Source organism: Stegostoma tigrinum, chromosome 23, assembly GCF_030684315.1.
Source record: "Stegostoma tigrinum isolate sSteTig4 chromosome 23, sSteTig4.hap1, whole genome shotgun sequence".
NCBI lineage: Eukaryota > Metazoa > Chordata > Chondrichthyes > Orectolobiformes > Stegostomatidae > Stegostoma > Stegostoma tigrinum.
Window position 1 is genome coordinate 6879338 of NC_081376.1, and position 20985 is coordinate 6900322.

At 39.0% G+C, this 20985-nt stretch overlaps 2 protein-coding genes across 7 annotated transcripts in view; one reads left to right on the forward strand and one right to left on the reverse strand.

Annotated features, from left to right (window-relative positions):
• The window catches only part of luc7l (LUC7-like (S. cerevisiae)), a 39122-nt gene extending 20861 nt beyond the window's left edge, over positions 1 to 18261 (reverse strand). For 3 of the 4 annotated variants that reach the window (XM_059653897.1, XM_048552264.2, XM_048552265.2), the window contains exons 1-8: positions 18054 to 18261; positions 15040 to 15134; positions 11644 to 11742; positions 8211 to 8321; positions 6072 to 6215; positions 3537 to 3713; positions 3182 to 3270; positions 2902 to 2931 (exon numbers count right to left, since the gene is read on the reverse strand). In XM_059653897.1, the coding sequence (XP_059509880.1) occupies positions 2902 to 2931; positions 3182 to 3270; positions 3537 to 3713; positions 6072 to 6215; positions 8211 to 8321; positions 11644 to 11742; positions 15040 to 15134; positions 18054 to 18114 (806 nt within the window). In that variant the 5' untranslated portion in view covers positions 18115 to 18261. Of the gene's footprint in view, positions 1 to 2901; positions 2932 to 3181; positions 3271 to 3536; positions 3714 to 6071; positions 6216 to 8210; positions 8322 to 11643; positions 11743 to 15039; positions 15135 to 15932; positions 16004 to 18053 lie in introns of all 4 variants that reach the window. The other variant, XM_048552266.2, reaches the window with a different exon arrangement.
• A 218-nt stretch (positions 18262 to 18479) lies between these two features.
• The window catches only part of fam234a (family with sequence similarity 234 member A), a 40012-nt gene continuing 37506 nt past the window's right edge, over positions 18480 to 20985 (forward strand). For all 3 annotated transcript variants that reach the window (XM_048552005.2, XM_048552004.2, XM_048552006.2), the window contains exon 1: positions 18480 to 18586. The gene's annotated coding sequence lies outside the window, so the exon portion shown is untranslated. The remainder of the gene's footprint in view (positions 18587 to 20985) is intronic.

Below are 20985 nucleotides of genomic sequence, written 5' to 3' on the forward strand. Positions count from 1 at the left end.
ACAATTGACGTTTCGGGTTCCGACCCGAAACATTAACTTTCCTGCTCCTCTGATGCTGCCTGGCCTGCTGTGTTTCTCCAGCTCCAGACTGTGTTGTCTCGAATCCAGCATCTGCAGTTCTAGCTATTGGTGTTAAACTCAGCCCCGACAAACCTGCAGAGTTCTCCTGATTGACATCTGGGATCAACTGACAAACTGGGAAAGCTACTCAACTGACGAGTCAAGCAACAACCCAACATAGTCATACTCTCAGACACTTTACACACTATATCACTGGCAAGGCCATTGCCTCCCCTGGGTATAACCTCTTCCACAGCAGGACAGACCTATCAGAGGTGGTGACGCAGTGGGTATGCAGGTGAAGAGTTGCCCAGGAAGTCCTCAGCAATGAGTCTGGACTCCATGAAATGTCACAGCATCAGGTCAATATGCGTAAGAAAATCTGTTAAATATCACCATGTTGCATCACCACAAACCTGATCAATGCTGCATCATACTAACTATCACAAGGAGGAAACACTGAGGTGACATGGGCATACAGCATATTTTGGGTGATCGATTTCAATGTTTGCCAAAGTGTGTTGCTCAGCAGGATATAGTTACCAGCTTGGGTCTGTGGCAGGTGGTGATGGAACCAAAAGAGAAAAACAAACTTGACCTCACCCTCACACCTCCCTGTTGCAGATGTAATCAGCTATGATAATATTGCTAAGAGTGACTACCACACAGTCCTCCTGCAGTCAAAATCCAGTCTTCACATTGAGAATAGCCTCCGTCGTGTTGTGTAGCACTACCACCATGCGAAATGAGATAGGCTGAAAAAAATTGAGCAACTCAAAACTCGGCATCCATGAGGCGCTGTGGGTCATCAACAGGAACAGAACTGTACTCAATAGAAATATACAGCCTCATTAACATAGCCCCACTCTACCACCACCAGCAAGCCAGGGGATCTACCATGGTTCAACAGAGAATGCAGAAGGCCACATGTGAATCCGCACTAGGCTTACCTAAAAAGGTGTCAACATGATGAAGCTACAAAAAAGGACTATTTACACGTCAAACGGCATGAACAAGGTGATAAGAACAAAACTCTTCCACAACCAAAAGATCAGATCCAAACTCTGCAGTCCTGCACATCCAGTCACGAGTGATGGTGGACAAGTAATAAATCACTGAGAGGAGGATGCGCCACAAATATCCCTGTCTTCAGTAATGGAAGAGCTCAGCAGATCAGCGTAAAAGACAGAAGCATTCGCAATCACCTTCAGCCAGAATTGCTGACTGGATGATCCATCTTGGCCTCTTCCAGAGATCCCCTTCATCACAAATGTCAGTCTTCAGGCTCACGAAGTCTGGAGCTGGATGAACACAGCAGGCCAAGCAGCATCTTAGGTGCACAACAGGTGATGTTTCGGGCCTAGACCCTTCATCAGAAAAAAGGGCAACTGGGTTTACATAATTTCATGATGCAGTTTACCGTTGGAGGTTTTGGAGCCTGACAAAGTTCCAGCAAAAGTACTGAAGACTGGTGCTACAGAATGTACCATGCCCCAAAGCCAAGCTGTTCCTACATAGCTACAAAACTAACATCTACCTGACAATGTGAAAAATTGCCCAGGTATGTCCTGCGTACAATAGACAAGATAAATCTAACTTGTTCAATCATGCAACACTTGATCATCAAAAACCTGCTCACTGACAGTCAGTTTGGCTTTCCTGATTTGGTCACCTGATTGTATAAATAGAACAGATGAACATGAGGAGAGGGGAGACTGATTGCCTATAACATCAAGGCTGTATTTGGCGGAGGAGGGCATCAAGTAACCCTAGCAAACTAGAGTCAGGGGAAATTGAGGGATACATTCTACTAGTTGGAGTCAGACCTAGCACAAAGGAAGACAATTGTTGTTTGAAGGCAGTCATCTCAGCTCCAGGTCATCGCTGCAGGAATTAATCTCGGCCCAATCATCTCAGCTGCTTCTTCAGTGACAAGAGCAGGGATGTTTACTGATGATTGCACAATGTTTAGAACCAATCACGACTCAGATGCTGAAGCAGTCCACATTCAAATGCAGCAGGACCAGAACAGTGTCCAGGTTTGGCTGATAAGTGGCAAGTAACATTCGTACCACACAAGTACCAGGCAATAACAATCTCCGAAAAGAAGAGAATCTAAGCACAATCCCTTGACATTCAACGGCACTACCAATAATAAATTTCTCACTAACATCACTGCATTTAGCATGGACCTGGAACAGGTTTCGACCCGTCATAGAAATACCTTGTCTACAAAGAAAAGTTTACAGCCTAGGAACCCTGAAGTGAGTAATTCACTTCATGACTTCCCCAGCCCTGGCCATCATCTACAAGGCTCAAGTCAGGAGTATCATTAAACACTCCCCAGTTGTCCAGATGAATGCAGCTCATAGCACGCTTTAGACTCCACAGTACCTGCTTTTTAAGAAGATCTATACAGTACCTATCACGAACATAACGTGTCTTAAATAGCTTTACAGTCAATTAAGTACTTTTGGAAAGTAGTTACTTCTGTAATACAAGGAACGCGACAGGCAAATTACATACTGCAAGTTCTGAGCAACGTGATAGTGACCACATAATCATATTTTTTGATGTGTTGATTGAGGGATACACATTAACTCGTGTCCCAGCTAAGTCACCTGCTCTTTTTTTCTAGAGCGGCAATGGGATTCTTTTTGTCTACTTGACACTGCAGCTGGGCTGAAAAATAGCATCCTGGCAATACAGCTCTTGCTCAGTAGACCACTGGAGTGTCAGCATTGATTGTTGAACTCAAGGCATGCAATGGACTTGAATACAACCTTTTCAAAAATTTCACATCAACTGCTTAAATGTTATTTTACCATAAAATAGACATACCTCTTGCGATCCCTGCTACGTGATTTGGACCTGTAAGGTAATGTTTAATATTTTAATCAGAGAACTATACTGGGCAGTATATATAGCCTAATATTTTGCATTGCATCTTACAAAGCCCATTAATAAAGATTAATCATACAAAAATATATTTTTTCCTTCCACAAAACATTTTAGCACTGGACCAAGTGAGGAGCATCCAAAAATGCTTCTCACTTTTAATTTCTGTACAAGTTAGATCAAATTGGATTTGTGATTCAAATTTCAATGCAACTTAACTTACTTCCTTTTCATCCTTTCCTCTTTTTCCCTTTCTTCTCGCCTCCTTAAGCGCTCCTGATTTCTTTTTTCTTGCTTCTCTGCAACAATTTTCTATAATTGAAAACAAAGGAGGAAATGAGAATCTTGAAACATTTACCTGGTATGAAATATTTTAATTACATTAATTTTAAAGATAAACACACCCATATAATGATGACTTGGAAATTTTCTCCAAGCAAAGTAAATAATTACATACTACATTAGTTATTGTCAACTAAAAAATATCAGGAATATTGAAAACTGCTTTGTAAATATACATCCCAAAAATACAATTGTGCATTTTTGCTCTTTCCAACACAGAAAGATCTCAAAATTACCTTCAAATGATCTAACTTCTCCCGGATTTGAATAAACCCCAAGTGCAGTTTGCCCCCAAAGTGATCAGCTAGCCGACGATCATTATCATGCAGACCCAAATATGCAGAACAAATTTCACAGACACGCAATTTCTGTTGCTGAAAGCTAGAAGCGGGCATTGAATTCCGATATTCATCCTACACAAAACAAGAAATAGAAGAACTTTATTAAATCTTCCTTGAATTTTAATCTAGCCAAATATCTGAAAACATCTTCCCTTCTGCATTTAAAATTTGTTGCCTGTAATGACAGAAATATCAGCCTGTAACTCATGGGGGATAAACCCAAAATGCAAGTATTTACAGGAACTTTGAAACAGTAAAACCAATCAAAAACCTTTTACACAGAATCACATTCTTTTAACTGTTGGAACATTCATAACACACTAGATTAATTCTGGAAAAATCAGTGTTATCATTTGCACAAAATTACTGATTTTTAAGGCCTTCTTCTAGTAAAAAGCGGGTGTAGCCTTGCACTGAATTATTTAAGAACAAGAAACAAAGAAGTGCATTTCCAAGGGCATTTGTGGTTTGCATGACAAAGCCTTGTGTAAATTCACATCCTTTCTTGCAAAGGTGTCTAAAAAGATGGAGCTTCGCTATAACTGATAATCTGGAAAATTACTTTGTAATTTTGTGCTTTCATTTACAATACTTACAAAGAAAACTTATACATTATCTGAATAGATGAAACCATGACAAATGAATTTTAATACAGGCAAATGAAAAGTCATCTACTTTGGAGTTAAAAACAATGGAGTTCAATACCTTCTGAATGGTGAGAAGCAAGAATCAGTGCAGGTCAAGAGATACTTGGAGGTTGGGTAGATAGGTTAAACTATGTTGAACAGGATCAGAAAATAATTTAAGGTGTAAATGGACACTACCTTTTCTAATCAGAGCACTAGAATACATGGGCGTACAAAGCTTTGATTAGTGTACACTTTGGAGAGAGCATTTCTGGTCAACACATCTTAATGCACTAGTTGGTATGGAAAGAAGTGAATCAAAGGTTTACCAGAATCACACCTCGACTGCAAAGGTACATCATGAGGGGACTTTGAGCAGACCAGCAATTTAGAAGGTTAAGGGGTGACTTGATCGAAGTTTTAACGTATGGGAACAGATTGAGCAAGCTATTAGAACTTCTCTCTGGTAATTGGGATGAACTGGGCTAAAAACATAATCAAAAAAAAATCAGAGTCAAACCTTTCTAGCGTAAACTTAGGAAACTCTTCATGCACAAAAAATGGCAAAAGCTTATAACTCTCTGACAATTGGGAATGTTAAATCTGATACTGATATATTGGTAAGTATTGAAAGATAGGACATTAGATTGTAGATCAAGCAATATTTTAATGAATGTCAGAACAGGCTTTGAGGGGCGGTACTTGGAATTTTAAGTTCTAAAGACAGATGCTTAATTTAAAAAGCACTATATTCAGCAAAAACTATAAACATACAACTGATTAATCAAACCATAAAGCAACAAGTCAAACTAATAGATTTGAAAAACTCAATTATTTTTCTCAATTTGCATATTTGTCATTTTCTTCAAAATTACATCTTTCATAATCCTCAAAATTCACAAGGTAAGATTTTGAAGGTGTAAATTTATTTTGCTCAAGTTTACAGGAGTTCTAACGATAAGTTGCCAGTATCAAACGTTGTCATGACAGTGACAAAAGTAAGACTTAAAATTTTCAAATTCCATTATCTGTTGCAGCCCAGTCATTGCCTGTGCTTACACTCCATTTGAGCATCTTCTGCTCTCTAAATCTTTTTTGAAACCATCTATTCTGTTCCCATTCAAGTCTATCTAATTTCCCCTCAAATACAACTGAAGTGATAGCGGGTTTTAGCTCAGGTTGAGGTTCTGGATGTGAGTTTGCTCGCTCAGCTGGAAGGTTAACCTTCCAACTTAGCAAGCAAACTCACATCCACAACTGAAGTGAATATTTATACCAATGTTAAGTATACTGGTAGGGTAGACCCCAAGCTCTAATCAACAGCCAATGCAAGTTTATCACAAGTTCCTTACTTTTCAAACCTCTCACGTTTGATTTACTTTTTTCCTCTAAGTAGCCCTGTTAAATTGTTCTGCAACTTTTAAGTGATTTATGCATTTATGCTGCGAAATCTCTTGCTCATTTGCTAAATTTAAGAAATAAGTGGCTGCCTTGCTCCTCCAGCCCAAGATGGTTTACTTCATTAATGTTTAACTCCATTTCCCAATTTTGTTCACCACTCAACTTCATTATTGATTGTCTCACTGCAAATTGAGAAATTGGGTTTTCACACAAATTAAGAGGTACATAAAGGCCAAAAAGAGTACAGACATCCAATAATGTGCAATTCCTACATGCATGAATCCAGATTATCAGGAAGAAGTGTAGAAGAGAGAACACAGATGCCCAATATCAGTTCTAATATAGATAAACTTTCTGCTATCCATTAACAGATCTTTTAAAAACATCGAAAAACAGCACTTACCTCTGCTTCCCTTTTTTTCGTACGTACTCTTTCTACTTCTTGCATGACCTTCTGAGATTCTTCCACATTTCCTTCAGCCCCAAGTTGTTCAGCTTTAGCCAAAAGCTTTCCTATTTCTTCATTCAATTCATGCACTCTTTCTGCCTATAAAATAAATGCAAAATCCTAGAATTTCAGGCCTTACTGCACAAATAAAAGTTGGAGATTGCTTGCAACAGCACTTCAAGGCCACATTTTGTGTACACTTTTATGAGCAAGTTTGAAATCCGTGGCTGAATACTTTAAAGAGATTCATGACAGGGTGTTGAAATTGGCTCTTAAGCTACAAGCTACCTCATCTCATTAAGTTGATGATGAATTACGAAATTCTGCTGCAAGTTCCTTTGGTTTTCAGAGGTGCTACAAAGTGAGCAGCACCAACTTTAAGCAAATTTGTTTCAATCTACACAAACTTTTACCAACGTTAAGTTTTATATATGGTACAGGTTCCACTAAATATAAACAAACATGCTCTTCATTAAACATTTTTCTAGCTATCACAGCAAGTATTTTTAATAATCAATCATTTTCAAGTTTACATTTCAATTTCTAATATATCTGCACAATAGTTAATTTTGCATTCTGTAAAATGTAATAAAAATTAAGGATAGTCTATGCACTTTACTTGCTTGGTTACAATCTGTGAGAATCCTTTAACACTAGTGCCCGTGTCCCTATTTGATATGCCAGTTTCTGGGCGTCTGGAAGTTTTCTTAACACAGCATCAGATTCAAATGCATGAGGCCAGATGAAGTTGTGCCTCAGAGACTGTTAGGTCTTTCTGCAACAACAGCAAGTACTATTGACTGCAAAATCTTGGTTTTTGTTTACTGACATAGCAACCTTAAGCCTTGGAAATAAGACTCTCAGTGGCTGATATTCATAGAAAGCTTACACAGTGGCTAGACCATGTACAGCCCACCTGATGGTTTCAAGGAGAAGCACTCTTAAGTTCTACAGAGCTGAGCAGAGGTTTTAGAAAAACATTTGAATGGTACCACAGGGGAGACAGTGAGTGTCAAGCAACAGCTGGATAGTTTTTCTGGGACAAGACAAACCTCAAAAAAATCTTTTGGGCACAGACAGCATTTGAGCAGGCAGCATGGTCACTGAGTGGTTACCCCTGCTGCCTCACAGTGCCATGACCCAGGTTCACATCTAGCACCGAATGACTGCGCAAAATCCTACAGACTTTCTCCCTGCGTCTGCATGGGTTTCCTCCGGGTACTCTGGTTTCCTCCCACAGTCCAAAAATGTGCAGTTCAGGTGGATTGACCATGTTAAATTGCCCATAGTGTCTAGGGACGTGTAGATTACTTGGATTGGTCATGGGAGGTGCAGGGTTGCAGGGATGGGGTGGGTTTGGGTGGGATGTTTTTCAGATGGCTGATGTGGACTTGTTGGACTGAATGGCCTGTTTCCACACTGTAAGGATTCAATAAACTAGAATTGGGCTCCAATTTAAAAATTTTCCTTGTTTGTTTTAGGTGAGTGTATGGATCATCCATATCAATGCAGCAAAACAGACAGGAGACCTTCAAAATGAAAATTCTGTTGGATGCTTTTTTTAAATTGCTGAAATTGGTCAAAATTCATCCAATGGCATTAAGAGGCCCCCATTTAAACAGATCAAGGAAATCCTGTTTGGATGCAAAATTATGCTGTGAACATGTGAAGTGTAACAATTGCATCAATATGCTGTCTTCAGCCAATGAATTAGAACAGTTACAGCAATTTTGCATTGTGAACCCGTGTTCATTGAATACTGAGTTAATACACACATTCTGTGTAAACTGCCAGTGCATTTTGCTTCACAGCGACCCAGAAGGTACGACAGGACACTCAATTTCTTCACTTAGGATACCATGTATGCGTAGACATGTTAAAGAAAATGTAAAGTTAACTTCAAAATGAACTGCCACAATGCAAAGAAAATTAAGAGATTTTAATCCCATTTGTAAAATGGATTAAAGTTCAGATACCAAAGATGAAACAGCTAGTACATAGCACTATCCAGTCGCCCATACTGATTTACTAATCAAATTATCATTCAGATGAGCATGGAAATGCTCATTCAAGTGAGAGCAGAATGGAATATACCTTAGCAGCTACTTCAGCACTTATTTCTTCTTGTGTTTCTGTCAATCGTTTCTTCGCAATGTCTGTTCTTCTGTCACAGTCAACGATAAAACTTTCAAGATGTTCCATGGCCTAGGGAAAGAAAAAAATCTCATTTATTTCTGTGCTGAAATCTGTACAACAGTATTTTTTTTCATGTTTGGCATACAATCCATTTATTCCTGAAAGAGTGCATCCCAATGAATACATATAGTAGCAAGGGCTGTTTAATGGTTTATCAATGACGACTCAAAAATCTCAACTGTGCACCTGGAACCAGGGTAACAGGGGCTATGAAAAGGAATGAACTGAACATGATTGCATGATAACAAAGTGTGGAGCTGGATGAACACAGCAGGCCAAGCAGCATCTCAGGAGCACAAAAGCTGACGTTTTGGGCCTAGACCCTCTCCAGCATCTGCAGCTCCCATTATCTCTGAACATGATTGCATTTTTAGTTTATCCTTTTGAATTTTGAGAGCTCAAATGTTTGAAAATATTTCTGATCAAACTTGTTTCCTCATTGAAATATCAAAATGAACTAATATCAGCAATAATCCCAAATTAATGAGAACATGGCATAGATAGAGTGGATAGTCAGAAACTTTTTTCCAGGGCAGAAGTGACTAATAGGGGGGACACAATTTTATGATGACTGAATGAAGGTATAGGGGAGATGTCAGAGGTCGGTTCTTCACACAGAGAGTGGTAAGCGTGTGGAATGCGCTGCCAGCAGTGGTAGTGGAGTCAGATACAATACAGACTTTTAAGCGACTCTTGGATAGACACATGGAGGGTAGTAAAATGTAAGGTATGCTGGGTAGATTGATTTTAGGAGGATAAAAAAGGTCAGCATAATATTGTGGGGTGAAAGGCCTCTGTTGTGCTGTATTGTTCTATAGCTTTTTAGTTTAATTGTGGGTTTAAATGTGTCCAAATAGCTGACTAAAACAAAGAAAATTAGATGTTCCTGATTTAAGCGCCAGGATAGCAAGCTACAAACACAAAAACAAAAACATTTTAAGTGCTACAATCAAAAGCTGAGAAATATGATCCACTTAATATTAGTATTCCTTGTTCAGCGTCTTGCATGGTAGAAATGCCTGGGGTTATGGCACTGGACAATAAACCCAGAGACCACAAACTGAACCACTGTAACTTGTGAAACTGAATCCAACAAATTTGATAACTTGTGGTCTGGAAGCATGGATACCCAACTGATTTGCAAATATCCAGAGAAGGAAATCTTTCAGTTGACTTGATCCATCTTACTTATTGTTCTCATAGCACCCGCTTGTTTAATTTAATTACTCTTTCCTTATCAGTCCTTTTTAAAAGAGTGGAGGCTGAAGCTTCGCAGATTTTGATATTCAAAGCAGAATGAGACAGATTAAAATACCTGTGCGTGTATAATGGCCACCTTTGTATGCGTAAGGAATTGCTGTCCTGTAGTCAGATTTGTTTATACAAGACAGTCTCAATTTCTTTCTCCCCCCACACAGTCCTATCTTTGCACGTATCGAGGTCATGCATTTTGCTGCATTGGTAAAATCTTTCTTGCAGATGGTGCTGCTCGCACACAAAATAACAATTCAATTAGTCCCAATTCCCAAGTCTTTCACCATAGCTCTGTAATATTTTTCTTTGAAGTATTTATCTGATTTTATTTTGAAATGTATTACTGATGGGACGGTGGAAATAATCAGACAACACATTCCAAATCCTAACTACTATTGCAAAGCAAAGATTTTCATCATGTTGTTCAGATTCTATTGTCAATCAACTTGGAGTTGCTATCCCTCTCCATCCGTGGAAACAGCTTATTCCTATTTACATTAGCAGAATGTGTAACAATTTTAATCATTTTAAACAAATATTATCCTCGGCCCTGCTTTCTCCATGCTATTTGCATAGCAATGATTCCATCACCCAGCTCCATTTCAGCAAATCTAATCTGAGCCCGCTCCAAAGCTTTATTCATTCTTTCTAGAGTACAGTGCCCAGAATTAGACACAATATCCCAGCAGGGGCCAAACTGGTGCTCTCACTGTTTAAGCATAACTTCCCAGTTGTGTAATCCATGCTGTTACTTATAAAGCCCAGAATTTCAGTTATTTGGTTGCTTGTGTTAAGCTGTTCAGATTCACATACATAACACAAACACCTCTAGATTTTCCTGTTCTTGCATTCCCTTTGAAAGTACACCATTCAACATGATTTGCTCCCCCTCATCTCTTCTACCAAAATGCATGCCCTCACTTGGGGTTGAATTTTATCTTTCCACCTGCCAGAAACATGTAATTTCATATTTATTGGGAGCAGTATTAAATTCAAATAAAGGATTTTAGAAGACTTCATTTGTCACTTTTCCGACACTAGTTCAGCACTAAGGACTGACTGTTTCAAAGGGCACTACATCACAGAAGTGTTGCAGCCTTCTGCTATGCCAAACAGCAATCACAGCACCAGCTTGCCAAGCGTGCAGAAATTTCTGAAGAAGGGTCTAGGCCCGAAACATCAGCCTTCCTGCTCGGCCTGCTGTGTTCATCCAGCTTTACACCTTGTTATCTCAGATTCTCCAACATCTGCAGTTTCTGCTATCTCAGAAGTATTATACTTCTGCCTTTACCCCACATCCTGAATGATTTTGCAGATCTGCAGTCACACAATGCAGCAAGGACAGCAGGCTCACTCTCAAATCATTTGCTTACCAGCTGCACGTTCAATATCATTAAGGTCATCATTAACGATACAATTTTTATATTCGATATTTAATTATTAAACTAAAATAAAATTTACAACACTGACGAGATTTGAACACATAGCTGCAAGTTATCAGTCCAGTAGATTTAGACACGTTAGGCCTTTATAATCTGTTAAATTATTAGTTCAATGAAATAAACTCTACACCACCTTGTTAGAATAAAAGGTGCATTCTTAAACACATAAATTTAAGTTGATGATATTGTTAACATTTGGTTTCAGCGATATTTGGTAATGATGGAAAGCCACAGTTTAAATTTTTTTAAAATGTCATTCTTGATAGAAAATGGGCCATTCAGCACAGTAGACATTTGGTTCAGCATAGCATGGGTTTGATTCCTATTCCAAGCTGAGGATTCTAGAATTAATGCCTCCTTAGTCTGCCCAAGTAAGGAAGACAACGCTAAATCAGTAGTGAGAAAGACAACTCAGGAAAAAGGCTGAAATCGCACCATCAATAGACAATGAGCCAAGGACCTGGCTTCTTGATATTAGATACAAAAAAAATTGTCAAAATAGAGGGCCAGTGAGGATAGAGTTACTCCCATATTACACAATTTTAATGTCTTCGTTAGAACACAGGTTCAATGTTTTCCATTATGTCAATCAGAAAAAGCTTAATTAATTCATACTCAAATTTTTTGTAACTCACATCCAGCTCAAAGAATAAATCTCTTTCCTTTGCAGCAATTTCATAGTCGGCTCTCAGTGCGAGGTCATGAATCTTCGTGCATTCTCCCAGGTCCATGCGCTAGGAAATAGAGAATTCTAAAATTAACTAGTGTTTAAAATTCAAGTCCAGTGTGCTTACTCACAAATGTACAAGGTACAGTACTATGCCAACACAAGGTAATGCTTGATATTACAGCTTTGTTATTTAGAGCAGCAAAACCATAGAACTGTTTAATCTAAAAAGATTACCTGGCCTATTATTAACGATTAATGAAGTGGACTGTAAAGGTCCAACAATCAGCATTTATACAATAACCAAAATACAAACTCCACAGACTCCACAGAATCCACTAAATTTCCATGTTGCTTTTTTGGAAGCTTCGTCATTTATAACAAAGCATTCAACAATACACAGGTTGCATAACTTAAAAAATTCTTTTAACAAATTAAGAGTAACAATCCAGCAGTTTATAAAAAGAATCAATAACCTTATTATAAAATTGTGATGTTATCTATTGAAAATCCATTGAAGAATACCTTATTGCCTGTCAACAATGAGGATGTATATAAATACTTGGAAAGTATAAATCAAACCAAAATTAAGGGATACATAATGAGGGGCAACCAAAACTTTGGTGAAAGATGCAAGCTTTAAGGAATATCATAAGGGATGAGAATGAGCGTAAGTGGAAGATGCAGAAATTCATTAGAGGAATTCCAGAGTTTAAGGCAGCTACAAGTGTAATTTCCAAAGTGACAAAACAAATGGTGATTCAGAATGTCAGAGTTGGTAGAATACCAAGCACAGTCACCTATCTGCCCTGGAACTGTATGTCTCTTTACCTTTCTCAAACAAAACTCAATGAATGATAACATTTCAATTTTCAGTTCAGCTAACCTGAATCGCTTTGCAGGGAAATGGCAATCAAGGTAAATGAATGACTGAGAATTTAAAAAAACAGCACATTTGTGTTACGAGACACCGGTATATCAACAAGACATGTAATAAATGGTCCCTATATGACCAAAGCCACAAACAATGTTTTGGATGTGCTCAAACCTGTAAAAAGGTGTAGCTCAGGTAGGACACCATTCAAATAACTGAGCCTGCCAGTAACTAAAGCAAGGCAGTGTCATATATCACAGAAGCGGAAGTATTTCTAGGAGATCAGGGCTTAAAAGTTCAACTCAGGTTCAAAGGACAAGCACAATTTTACTCTTAATTGAAAATATTCCAATTTTGATGCAAGAGACAAACTGCTTTTATCCTGAATAACAACACTACAATGACTACAATGCTGCATTATTAGATAGAGTGAAATGTGAAATTACAATGGGGTAAAAAAAAACCACCCGGCGTAAAATCAATACTTTATTTCCATCTTCAAGGTAAAGACAGGAAACACATTCCAGAATAGTGGGGCTAGAAATGCCTTATGACAATGTCTAATGGGGAACTAGTTTACGAGACTCTATGATCTGTATGCAGAATTTCTTTTAAAAAAGGTCAGTGCAGAAGCAGTGAGTCCAATGGCTTCAATCTTTCGGAAATGTTATCTTTTGGTACAGTTTCCAAGGATTGGAAGGGAACAGACATAAACTGTTGAAAGGGGTTAGGAAGTAGCATAGAAGAATGGATCAAAGATTGATAAATTGGGCTGAACATAGAAAATAAGTTTAAGTTTATATCCTGCAAGGGATTTCTCATTCATTCTTGGAACATCAGTGCTGCCCTTAAGGCCATCCCTGATTACTTAAGGTAGCAGTGATGAACTGCTGGAGTCCACGTAGTTGTAGGGACACGTGCACTGATGTTAGCATGTTTCAGGATTTAGGTCAATGATAATGGAGCAATGGCAACATAGTATCAAATAGTGATCTGTATGGGAATTTACAGATGTCATTGTCACATGCCTGTTATCTTTGTAAGTGGTAACGTTTGGGCACAGCCAAAAGAGTTGGCATTGGAAGATTAAATTGGCTGATGGAGTGTTGATTAATCAGGTAGTTTCATCCTGGATAATGTCAAGCTTGAAATGCAATCATCCAGACAAGTGTGCAGTACTTCATCATAGTCCTGACTTATGCTCTGTAGACAACGGACAGGGTTTGGGATATCAGAAAGAGAATTCCCAGCTGTGGTCTGTTTTTATCCTGCAAGGATCTATTATGTGACCTCAGCAACTTACAATCTATATTGAACGACTGAATTGAGAGAAGTGAGTTAGTATATGCTGATGACAAAAAAAAAATAAATGGGAAGGTAAGTGGTGAAAAGGATTCTGAATGGCCACAGAAGAATAGAAGAAAGTTAGGAACATGAGCACACAACTAGCAGATGACATCCACTTCCTCAGGAAAATATAAAAAACATTTTTAGAACTGTAATCGATCAAGTTCAGGTCTCCCCATCTAATAAGGTGTACTTGTCCCAGAGGGAAGGCAATAAAAATGTTCTTGAAATGTAAGGATTGTTATAGAGGATATGGAATAGACTTGGCCTAAATTCCTAGAAATTTACAAGAATGAGAAACTATCCAACTTACAAGTACATCTTTAAAATTAATTAAAAGAGTAAATGAATATCCTGGCTCGGGAATTCAGAGCATGGGTAACAGTCTCAGCATGGAGGGTTTGGCCTTCAGGACAAAGTTAACGAGAAATTTCTCCAGTGACTGTAAAGCTTTGGAATCTGCCCCAAAGAGCTGTAAAGTCTCAGTCACTGAGCGTATTCAATTCAGGGGTCAGTAAATTTTGTGTTCCTAAGGGTAATGAAAGGATACAGGAAACTGAGGGAAGGTGGAACTGAATGGGAGAGCAAGCTCAAAGAACCAAATAGCCAATTCCAGTTTCTATTTCTTATGACTTTATTATGGTTAAAATTTACTGGAGTAGTGGCACACAGCTAGGCATAAATTTGATGTTTAAAACTATTAAACAGGAACTAGATTTTCACTAAGTGCTTTAGCTCGATGAAACGTGACAAATTCTTCCTCCAAAGATAATACTACAATGTTCAACCAGTAGTTGCCATGTTCAACCCCATTTAATGACTGGGATGTCACACTTATTTGGTTTAAGACATCTGGAGAGAAGATTGTGTCATTGAAAAGTGGTTAATTGAATGTCAGGGGCAGCAGTGATCTAACAGCGCTCCCCACTGACCTTAAAGAAAACTATTCAAAGACTCAGTGATCTCAGTGCGGCGAATTCCATTTTCCTAAAGATAGAAAGTTAACATTATAAGAGTTGGGAGCAGAAGGAAACCGTACATCAGAAGTGTTAGATTAACCAGAAACAGTGTATCAAAATATTGCAGTATAGATTCTTTTCCGCATTCATCTAAAAGAGTAAGAATAAGAACAAAACTACATACCGTTCCAGAAAGAATATCATGTGGACAGCAACCAAGAAGATGACTCTTGCAAACTCTATCATCTGAGAATTTCACACGCTGTCGTGTTGCATCTCCTGAAACAAGGCAGTTTAAAGTTGATGAGCTCAAGATTGAACAGAGTGCTTTTGAATAAATGGACTTATCACCAGGCTGCTTTACAGCCAACTTACTATGCTAATGCCTTCTTGTGTGTAATCATGTGACTACCTCTCCATCTTTACTGCAGAACAGGAACATTCTTCACAGAACGCATACAGAACTCATTAAGCATTACCTTGCGAATGCACTCTTCTTAAATCTTGGACCTCTGGAATGTTGTACTCTGATCAGACCACAGAAAATGCCATAACAGGCATGCATGTTTCTTTTAAAAATTGTAAAAATATGCCTAAACAGGTTTAAGCACTCAAAGAGAACAACGGGCAGCTTGCTTTACTGACAGCATATTGCAAGCCCAACACTTTCAGAAAAAGAACTCAGGTTAGGATTTTTATACACACTGTGAGCATCCATAAGGTACCACCCAGCATCTTCAATCTTTGCGCCTCATCTGCAGAGATTCTGACTTGCTGGAAAAAATTTAAAAGGGGAAGGTTTTCTGGGCCACACCTGTAGTAAGGTAGTTACAGGAATGATACAAAGAATAAAGGTAAAGTTTAACTGTTATGTGACAATTTAATGCCATTGTGTATATAAATGTGTAATATTCAAATATCATTCCTTTATCCTTGCAAGTATTGCAATACCATTGTAGTGTTTCCCACTGTATGCAGTTTATATTTAGTCTCAACTATGTTGTTTATATTAATTACTTCTGAAAGCAAACACTTTTTTGATATTCATAACAGCTTTAAAAATTATTCATGACTCACGGCTCGATGAACATGAGGCTTTTCTGCAACTCCCTTGCAGATTGATGTAGGCAGGCAAAGATACATTGAACCTTTATAAATAAAACAAGGGGCCACAATTGTTCAGTTTGTATGAATAGAGATATGGGAAGCAAATTTCAAATGCAACTAAATCAAACATAACTGAGTTTCCTGCAAGAAAACTGAAGTTAGGTGCAAACGATAAATTTGCACTCAATTGTCAAAATCAAAAAAAAACCTAAGAAGGAACATACAGGTAACAGCTAGTGACTTTTCAATTCAGAGCAGGAAACAAAGGACAAAAAGCAAGCATTTTGATATTACTGCTTTCTTTTCTCCTACCAAGTATCATAACACCAGTGTATCTTAAAAAACTATTTAAAGCAGACTGTTTTGGAAGGAGCTGCCATCTCATTTACCACAGAGGTTCAAAACCTAAGGACCCTCCATCCCACCCACGTAGAAATTTCCTGAATCAATCTTGCTCTTCTGAGAAGTTCAATTTTTAAAATTAATCACATAAGTTAACTATTCTAAACATTGTTTTTAAAAATTTTCCATCAGACAAAAAAATTGATCTGTGATACAATGCATGGATGTGGTGAAAATAAATCAACAGTACCCAAGTGTAACCATCACTGATATAAAATGAGCACTAAGATAGGTCCCCCGCCGTTTTTTGGGATGGTGGTGGACGGGTTTCATGGTTAGAAACAAAAAGTCAATGTGAATATGTTTGGAAAGCAGTTTCTCCTAAAACGTAAAACAGCTTGCTTGCATTGCTCATTTCTAACGTTAAAAGGACATTCATCAATGGAAGTCTCTAGAAACTGGAACTATTGGTGAATCAGTCACACACTGGCTTCACCAAAGATGCAACAAACATGCAAACTTCAACAAGGTGACTTTTTCTTTATACACAGAAAGATTGCACTATTGTTAAGGACCAGTGGAGTAACTGTTTCCTTCCCATGGGAAAATGTGGTATAGAATCAGACAGCAAAGATCTGCTATACTGCTTCAAACTCCAAAGGCTTTTACGGGATCTGTTTCTGTCTATGTAATACGTGAAAGTGTAGGAGTAAGATAGGAAGTTACAGAAATAAACTTCCCACACTTCACAAGGTACACATTTTGTGAATGTTGAAATCTTAGAACTTAGATTAATGGTAGTATACATACATGTACAATTCAAAATTAAAACAGCCTTTTGGAAGCCTAAAAAGAACAAAGATTTCAATGCAATCATGTGAATAACTGTGCAATTGATACACACACTGTAATGAGCCAATAACATCCATCTCAAACAGCTTTCATAGAACCTCTTTTCCACCTCATTTTATGCTTTCTAGACCTTATTTCTAGACATTATTCCATCATCTCTTTGCTTAATATATTTTAATAATTAGAAAGCCGGAAGGGAAACATATTGCAGTTTTGCTGGAAACAAAATCTACCAAACACATGGACATCACGTACATTCCCCTTCTCGTTGATTCAAATTCACAAAAATGTTAATGTTAGAGTCTACTTAAAATGTTTGGTAGGGAGAAATCAAATTATAAATGAGTTTTCTTCTCAGAGATATAAACGTGAAGCACGAGTCCCGATATTCGAGCAGATTGCAAAAGGTGGGATATTGTTCACTCATTTTCTTCAAACGTACCTTTTTTATTGTAATTTTTCACAACAATAACTCCACTCGTCAGTGGGAAAAAAAGGTCTTGTAAAAATAACTAACACAGCTGCTGCAACCTCACTTAACTTTTCCTCAGTAGCAACGCTTCACGTTTGAAGCAACTTACTTTGGACCTTATTTGACCAGCTCTGTATGTGAGTGTAATGTTTGATTTTAGTCTTTAGGTCAGCTTTGATGGTGACACTCCAGCTGAATGCCCCAGTACCGGGCAGTGTTTGAGGCCTACAATGCTCCATGTGGCCTAGCCTGGCCTGGACCAGTTCCCCCTTCACAGTGAACCACATCTTGGGTACTATTGCATTTTCTTTCCTTTCGGGTTAGCGGCGAATGGGTGGCTTTGTCAACGAAAACTGATTTCAACATGAGAACTCGCTCTGAAAAAAAAGAGGCGACAGCACCGAAAACATGAAAGACGCACTTACCATCCCTGGAGGTGCCCATTAACTGGTCCAACATCGCTCTCATTTGAGCCTGAGCAGACATTGTGGCTTGCTTTAAGATCTCAGGTTGCGTTTGGTGATAATTTTAAAACAAACTAGATCATAAAGATAAGTGACGGAAAATACTCCAGCAGAACCCCGAGGCCTAACTCGGCGCTCTCCCTCAGCAACGCACCGACCTTCCGGTCCCCAGAACCCGCCAGCGCAATACACGCCGGGAGCTGTAGTCCATTCTTCCTGCTTATCTGTCTATGGAAGCCGGCAAGAGGACTACAATGCCCAGAGAGGATCGCGCCTAGCGGCATGGCATACTGGGAGATGTAGTCCATTCCTCATGCCCATTTCACCATGGAAGGCGTGAACAGACTACAGTACCCAGAGACCACAGTGGGGCTGCATTTATGCGTTGTGGCACTCAGCGAGGCGGCCATGACGAAGTGGTCGGACACTGTGTGTGAGGCTGAGAGAAAGTTGTGTCTGTTTTTCTGTGGTTTGGCTTTTAATAACTGCTGACTGTAAGAATTACATTTTCTGTTGTTTATTTTCTGTATACGTTTGTGACTGGTGTCTAAAGTAGTTGTTTCTATTCGACTGCCTTATTTACAGTCTGTTTCTGTGGGGTATAAGCTCGTGTTTGTGCTCTTTGGGGCTTACTCTCTCTAATTGTATTTATTCCTCAGATTGTCAGGCAGTCAATTCTTTCAGCCGCGTAAATTAAGTAGATCTCAGCAAAAATATGTCCTCATTTTGTTCATCTTTCGTTGTTCTTACAGGTGAAGTAAGATCATATTGGTGCAGGATTAAGAAATATACCTTGTTTTTACTCAATTGGAGAGAAGTTGCCGGATAAAACTGGGGTTGTACATCAAAAGTTTATTTTTGTTCAAATTTATTTCAGTCGCAGACAAATATAATTCTCAGGAATGCAGCACTGGTGATCACCTTGATGTATTTATTAGCTATCAAATGTGCTGGAGCGCTACAAGTTTCTTCACTAGCTTCCTGTAGGCAGCAACACTGTTTAGTATTCAGAAATATTGCAATAAGAACTTCCTGGCGTCTAAACCTTTTATGTCCAACTCAGAGATACCTTTCTGATACATTTTCTGGTACTAGCTTGCAGAGAATTTTGGGAAAAAAATTCTTAGGAGAGGTCAAACACATTCAATTAAATGCTGTTTCAAAAGTTATTGTGTGAGCGTGAGGGAAAAGAAGCTTGAGGTGCTGTGTTTACAAGGTGAGATTGGGGTAAATGGGGGTTATCCTACTAAATAGGATGATGGATAAGAGACATTGGTGGAAGAAAAAAGTTACTTTGGTGGAACTGATAAGAAAGGAACGCTCACCTTATTAGGATCTGCAGTTCCTATTACCTCTGATACAATTTTAACCTCACTGCGAAGCCTCTTCTAGGGATGCCTAACCTGAAGAAGTTACACTCCTCCCTTTGGACAAACCTCAGGGGGTCTCTCTCCCACTGCAACTCTCTTGCCATCCCCACCTCTTTTAAGTTGTCTGTCTCCTCTTCACCTATCTTCTCCTCTATCCATCCTCAGTCCGCCTCCCCGTCTCTCCCTATTTATTCCAGAACCCTTTTCTCCTCCCCCATTTCTAATGAAGGGTCTAGGCCTGAAACGTTGGCTTTTCTGCTCCTAAGATGCTGCTTGGCCTGCTGTGTACATCCAGCTCTACACCTCGTTATCTCAGATTCTCCAGCATCTGCAGTTCCTATTATCTCTGCTGAAAGCAGAGCAGTGGATTTTGTCTATTTGGACTCCAAGTTAGTTGTTCAACAAGGCTCTGCTTGGTAGATTAATTGACAAGGTTAGCTCATATGGAATACAGAAAGAACTAGCCATTTGGATACCAAATCGGCATGAAGGTAGGAGACAGAGAGAGCTGGTGGTACGTTGTTTTTCAGACTGGAGGCCTGTGACCAGCGGTGTGCTATAAGGATCAGTCCTGGGTCTACTGCTTTTTGTCATTTATATAAATGATTTGATGTGGATACAGGAGGTATGGATAGTACATTTGCAGTTGACACCAAAATTGGTGGTGAAGTGGACAACAACGAAGGTTACCTCAGTACAATGGGATCTTGATCAGATGGGCTGAGGAGAGGTAGATGGTGTTTAATTTAGATAAATGTCAGGAGCTGCATTTTGGTAAGGAAAATCAGGGCAGGACTTATACATTTAATGTTAAGGTCCTGGGGAGTGTTGCCGAACAAAGAGACTTTGGAGTGCAAGGCCATAGTTCCTTGAAAGCGGAGTGATAGGTTAACAGGGTAGTGAAGATACACTTGCCATTATTGTCAGTGCATTGAGTACAGGAGTTGGGAAGTCATGTTGCAGCTGTACAGGACATTGGTTAGGCATTCAGTTTTGGTTTCTCTGCTATAGGAAGGATGTTGTGAAACTTGAAAGGGCCCAGAAAAGATTTGCAAGGATGTCGCCAGCGTTTTCAGGTTTGACCTATAGGGAGAGGCTGAATAGTCTGGGGCTGTTTTCTCTTTGGGGTCAAAGGCTGAAGGGTGACCTTATAGAAGTTAATAAAATCGTAGGGGCATGGATAAGGTGAATAGTCAAGGTCTTTTCCCCAGGCTAGGGGAGTCCAAAAATGAAGGAAGTAGGTTTAAGGTGGGAGAGGAAAGATTTAAAAGGAATCTATTGGGCAACTTATTCATGCAAAGTATGGAGCACGTATGAAATGAATTGTCAGGGGAATGGTGGAGGCTGACAGAATCACTGCATTTAAAAGGCATGTGGATGGGTACAAGAATAAGGGTTTAGAGGTATCTGGGCCAAATGCTGGCAAATATGACTAGGTTAATTTAGGATCAGAGATAGTGTGTTGCAATAAGTTTCAAAATCTCCCCTTCCCCCACTGCATCCCTAAACCAGCCCAGTTCATC